The 6,000-nt window shown below is 38.5% G+C and overlaps 1 protein-coding gene across 1 annotated transcript in view; it reads left to right on the top strand.

The window, feature by feature from the left end:
• Nucleotides 1-618: 618 nt before the first annotated feature.
• The window catches only part of SDK1 (sidekick cell adhesion molecule 1), a 652,070-nt gene continuing 646,688 nt past the window's right edge, over nt 619-6,000 (top strand). The window contains exon 1 of the mRNA XM_021675988.2: nt 619-748. Coding sequence (XP_021531663.2) covers nt 705-748 — 44 coding nt within the window. The 5' untranslated portion in view covers nt 619-704. The remainder of the gene's footprint in view (nt 749-6,000) is intronic.

Genomic DNA, 6,000 nt, shown 5'->3' with positions numbered 1-6,000 from the left:
GCTCTGTGTAGCAATTGATGGTCCATTCTCGCTGCTGTGCGCTGTTCTGTTATGTGAATATACCATCAGTTTCTCATGTTGTATCCCATTGAAGGTCACCAAAAGAGACCATTTTCACGTGTGTATGAAAGGAAAGCTAGATTGTGATTCATGTCATTTATGTTTGTATGTTATTCTTGCTTATCTTTTTTTTTAAACCAATTGAAGGTTATACGAGGAAACTTCTCTTTTATAGCCTAATACGCTTGACTGTTATCTTGCAAATAGATTGCCTAGTTAAAACCAAAGGCTTGTATGTACAGGGATTGCCCCATATGCCCCTTTGATAAGCTATTAATCATAAGTGGAAAGAACTTAGAGGAACCTGTCAGATGCTTTCAAATGCGGGTATCACTGAGCTTTCAGCTTTTTGAAATATTATCTGGGTATTGCTTGTTTCTAAGGGGTAAACGAATATTTGCTTTTTAATTGGGCCAAATAGTCATCACCTTCATTTTAATATTAGATTTGTTTAAATAATCGATTTATTAATTAGATGAGTGCCACTTTCATGTGTACTTCAGTTTTTTTTGTTTTTTAATATTTTAGATGATGTTGCTCCATATTTTAAAACGGAGCCAGGCCTACCACAGATCCACCTGGAAGGGAACCGCCTTGTTCTTACCTGCCTTGCCGAAGGGAGCTGGCCTTTGGAGTTCAAGTGGATGCGCGATGACAGTGAGCTCACCACCTACAGCAGCGAATATAAGTAATTGATTACTTGAAAATAAGATCCCATTTCAGTTGATATGTTTGGAATACTTGCCTTATTGGCCATAATAACACAACGAGTGAAAATACTGGATTGAATTTCTAATGCATTAAAGATTAAAGGAATAGATTTGAATATGTAATTAGAATGTGATTTACTGTTCTCATATAGGTTGTGTTTACACCTAGGAAGTCTATCATTATATTTGTAAAAGTAAGCCCATTAGTGAAATAATCAGGCAACAAAAAGCTATGGTTACAGAGCAGTGTCAATAGTGCCAATAGTAGCTTTAGTATGATGCATTTACTTTTCAAGGGTAACAACCCCACCCACAAGTATTGTTTCTATCTAGGGAGCACAAATGTTTAAACAGATCTGTAGTTTGCTAGCTTCTGGAGCTCTGAGTAGTCATCAAAAATCTTTCCTAACTGTTTTCAAGTGAAGATAGGAATGGATGGAATCATGGAGAATGGGCATAAGTACAGCCTCTATATTCAGCAGCAAAAACCAGTAGATCTTGAAGTCCTGCCATGGGCTGAACCTGGGGCAGAGCCTGAGATCAGGATAAGATTGAGGTGTGGATTCACCTGGAAGCAGCAGCACTGCCTTTGGAGCCTCAGGGTCTTACCACACTTCAGAGCTTTTCAGGGCTGTACTTTGTGAGGACAATAAGGTTATTTGCTGCAGTTCTGAGCAGGACAGACAACTAGCAGTGCCGGAAAAGTCCAGGAGGCTCCAACATCAGCAGAATCAGCGAGGCCGTGTTCTTCCTCAGATGAAATAAGAAAGAATTGTCCATACAGAGGCATTTTAAGTGGAATGATAAGCTTCTCAAAATGGGGAATAGCCGACCCACTCACTCTCTTTACCTCTGAGGTTGTGATATGGTGGTCCGGGGAACCACAGTTAGCCTGCCCAGAATGTATGTGTGTGTCAATTGTGTGTGTGTGTATTTTAAAAATCATTTAAAAATATATTGGGAATGCTTACAGCATATTTTTTTACTGACTGCCAACATTTGACAGTTGTAAGATTTTCTGTAAAAACCTTGCTTCTCAGCCTCTGTAGACCAGTCAGAAGGCCTGGCTGCCTGGTCTGCAGCCCCACACAGGAGCAGGCGGCTGAGCAGAACTGCCCCCAGCAAAGGCATGGACACTCCCTGGTTCTCCTCGGTGCTCTCTGACACCCGCCTCCCTTGTAACACGTCACTTGCTCTGCCCATTCCCATCATCCTCCCACCCTTTAGACAAGAGAGTGTGTGACTGCTTATGTTATTGGGCCTACCCTGTCAGAGGATCTACACTGGGGAGCAGTTTATCATAGCAGATCACAGCACATTGATCTCAAACAGTACTGAATCCCAAGACTGGTGGAATCCAGCTCCACTGCATCTTAACGGTGTTATAACTTTAGGTGGTGGCCTGTACACATTTGCAAAATGGGAATGATCCTTCCTTATTTGGGATATTGTGAGCATTAAAGCTCTAATGAATATGGCACAGCATGTTTTTTGGCAAGTAAGCAATACTTTAAAAATTGTAGGCAGCAGTATACATTATTACCATGTGATACTGTAAGGCCTGGTTTGTTAGAAGGGGTGTAAGAAAGCAAAAACAAAATAGAATTGAGAACCATGCATGAGTGGTGGATGAGGACAGATGACTGGAGCTCAGGTACTTGCTATTCAACTTATCTATGTGACTTTGGACAAGTTATCTAACCATATTGATATTTTTCCATCTGTAAAATGCGTATAATAAAGCCCACCTCCCCCTCATGTTTATGTGGGTTCTCATAAAAATTAAATTACACAGTGCTTTGTGTGCCTCAGAAAGAAAGGAATGGGGTTTTAAAGAACCCAAATTGTTCTTCCCAATAAGAAGTATGTGTGATGTGGATAATATGTAACAGTGGCCTGGCAGCCAGGCTACACGCCTTAGATGGTGGGAAAGGAATTTTTTCCTAGATCTTCAGTTTCCACATAGATGTTTTCTGAAATTGAATTTCCTGAGAACATGCCTTTGTATAGGCACCAACCCATTTCTCTTTTCCGACTACCTGCAATAGTGATTTCTCCTCCATCAGAGAAGAAAGCACACCTCTCCCTTATCTGAGTCTTTCTGTGGAACTCTTGAGGGTGCGAGAGTAAGAAAAAATAATATCAAAGTTCAAACTATTAAAGAATTCTTTTCATTTTTAAATGGATAATATGGATCTAAAAGTATTATTTGCATTTTGCTGAAAAGACAGCTTGTCCCCAACTTAATGATGGTTCAACTCAACAAGTTTTTGACTTGACATAGGTGAGAAACCATTTTGTTTTTCACTTTAAGTATAGGATTTAATAAGTCATATGAGATATTCAATCCTTTATTATAAAGTAGGCTTTGTGTTAGATGATTTTGCCCATTTGTAGGCTAATATACGTGTTTGGAGCATGCTTAATGTAGGCGAGGCTAAGCCATGATGTCTGTGAGAGTAGGTATGTTCAATGCATTTTTGACCTTGGATATTTTTAATGTATGATAGGTTAATTGGGACATAATACTTTCATAAGGTAAGCAGCATCTCTATTTAAAACAACTGTTTAGGCCTGGCATAGTGGCTCACACCTGTAATCCCAGCACTTTGGGAGGCTGAGGCGGATGTATCATTTGAGGTCAGGAGTTCAAGACCAGCCTGGCTATTACGGTGAAATCCCGTCTCTACTAAAAATACAAAAATTTGCTGGGCGTGGTGGTGCATGCCTGCAATCCCAGCTACTCGAGAGGCTGAGGCAGGAGAATCACTTGAGCCTGAAAAGCGGAGGTTGCAGTGAGCCGAGATCATGCCACTGCACTCCAGCCTGGGTGACAGAGTGAGACTCTGTCTCCAAAAATAAAATTTTAAAAATTGTGTAACAGTTTTATTTTAAATGCCAAAATGTACAATATGCTATTATTATATATGCAGTCTTTAAAACTTATGATAAAATAATTTTCAGTCAACTTAAAACTACAGGAAGAGGTGGAACCCTATTTGCATGGCTTCTTCCCCTTGCAAATTTATTTGTTCATTGGAAACACAAGAAGACAAAACACTGTTGGTTGTATTGAAGCAAGATTGAAGGAGTGACTCATTGCATATGGACAGTTAAAATAAGCTAGGTGTTTCACTACTGTGACATGGGAAACATAAGAAATCGGTGATTCTGAAGCAAGAATTGTTTGGAGTGGATGTCATAAATTATACTACATTCAATGAGGGCCTCAGACACTGAGATGGGTTATCAGAAATCCATCATATTTTGCTATTTTTTTTTCAAGATATAAAACCTGCCTAAAAATCTCATGCTGTTTTTTCAAAGTACTCTTTCATCTAATTCCTTCCAGTAAGCACCTTTAGTTATCATGTTAGCCTTCATGAGACCTTTCTAAGTTTCAAATGAAAAAAAAAATGGATACTTTATGAAAATGGTAACTGTTTCCTGCCTTAACAGGGCTTTTATTTTTCTCCACTTTGGTGTCAGTTATGAAAATGCTCACCCTATGAAGAACAAATACTATACATTTATTTTTCCTAGCTGTGACTTAAAATAGCATTTTCTTTGCTGTGTGTGTTACACACTGCACAGTGAATTTCAAATGTTATATTTCTTTCTTTTTTTTAAGGCGGAATCTTGCTCTGTCTCCCAGGCTGGAGTGCAGTGGTGTGATTTCGACTCATTGCAACCTCCATCTCCTGGGCTTAAGCAATTCTTCTGCCTCAGCCTCCCGAGCAGCTGGGATCACAGGCATGCGTCACTACGCCTGGCTAATTTTTGTATTTTTAGTGGAGAGGGGGTTTCACCATGTTGGCCAGGCTGGTCTCGAATTCCTGACCTCAAATGATCTGCCTGTCTTGGCCTCCCAAAGTGCTGGGATTGTAGGCATGAGACACTGTGCCTGGCCTCAAATGTTGTATTTCATATTAATGCTCATGTCTACGTGTCTCATGTTTACATGCCTACATTTAGGCACAGGCGACTATATTGGCAAGTTGATCGTAGTTCAGCAATTACACCAAGTTTGCATTGATGTCTTAGGTGGATTTGTATTCTTTTCAGAAAGCATTTACTCTAAATTATTTTCTACTTTGGGATAAAAAAAAAGTCTGTTGTAATTACATTCATACACATACACATAAGCCAAGTATTTCTTAATGCTAGGCACAATATTTATTATTGTAACAGAAAGAATAATTGTATGCTCTAAACCCCTAAAAATTTTATAGTTTTCTTATGTAACCTGCCTCTGTGGTTCAATTTCAATGACAATATAAAAATAGAAATTTGATGGATGTTTATTCTTGCTTTGATACAGGGAAAATGGAAATGGTTAAGGGAAAAGTTAGTTTTTTCTTTTGTTTTATAAAAAGGCAAACACATTTCACAGTATCAATAAAAATTATGAAATACCTGGGAATAAGTTTTATAAGAAATGAGTAGAACCCACATGGAAATTTTGTAATGAGATATAAAAGAAAGATCCTTATGTAGGAAACCCAAATGCTGTAAAAATTACAGTTCCTCTGAAACCATCATAGAATTTTAGCGTAACATCAGTAGGATTTTTAAGAAACCTAATATCAATAGCTTATTTTACTTTATTGAGACCAGGTCTCACTCAGTTGCCCAGGCTGGAGTACAGTGTCATGATCATGGCTCACTTCAGACTTAGCCTCCTGGGCTCAATCAGGCCTCCTGCCTCAGTGTCTCAAGTAACTGGGACTACAAGAGCCACCACCACACCTGGCTAAGTTTTGTAATTTTTGTACAGGTGGGGTTTCGCTATGTTGCCTCGGCTGATCTCAAACTCCTGGCCTCAAGTGATCCACCAGCCTTGGCCTCTCAAAGTACTGGGATTACAGGTGTAAGCCACTGCACCTGCATATTTTAATAAAAATGCCAATGGGATTTTCTAGGGAAGTAACTTAACTGATGAAGTTTTTCTAAAGCTCATCTGGAAATATAAACAGAAGAATACCAACAAATTTTCAAAACCTTAAATGAATAATGGGGAGACATTTTTTTTCTAGGAGCTTAGACATATTAGAATGCCATAATAATTAAGTAACATGTTAATGGTATAAAATTTAAAAAATATATGCCAGAGGAGCATTTTGAGCCTGACTATTATATTTATAAAAAATATATCATCAAATGAGCTCTCAAACCAATGCTAAAAAAATGATTTTTTGGAAACAACATTCAAAACAAATCCTCATTAAAC

This window comes from Aotus nancymaae, unplaced genomic scaffold (assembly GCF_030222135.1).
Source record: "Aotus nancymaae isolate 86718 unplaced genomic scaffold, 86718_ANA_hifiasm-v0.15.2.pri h1tg000015l_0, whole genome shotgun sequence".
NCBI lineage: Eukaryota > Metazoa > Chordata > Mammalia > Primates > Aotidae > Aotus > Aotus nancymaae.
Note: the sequence above shows the minus strand (reverse complement) of the source record. Positions and strands in the feature narration are given on the sequence as shown.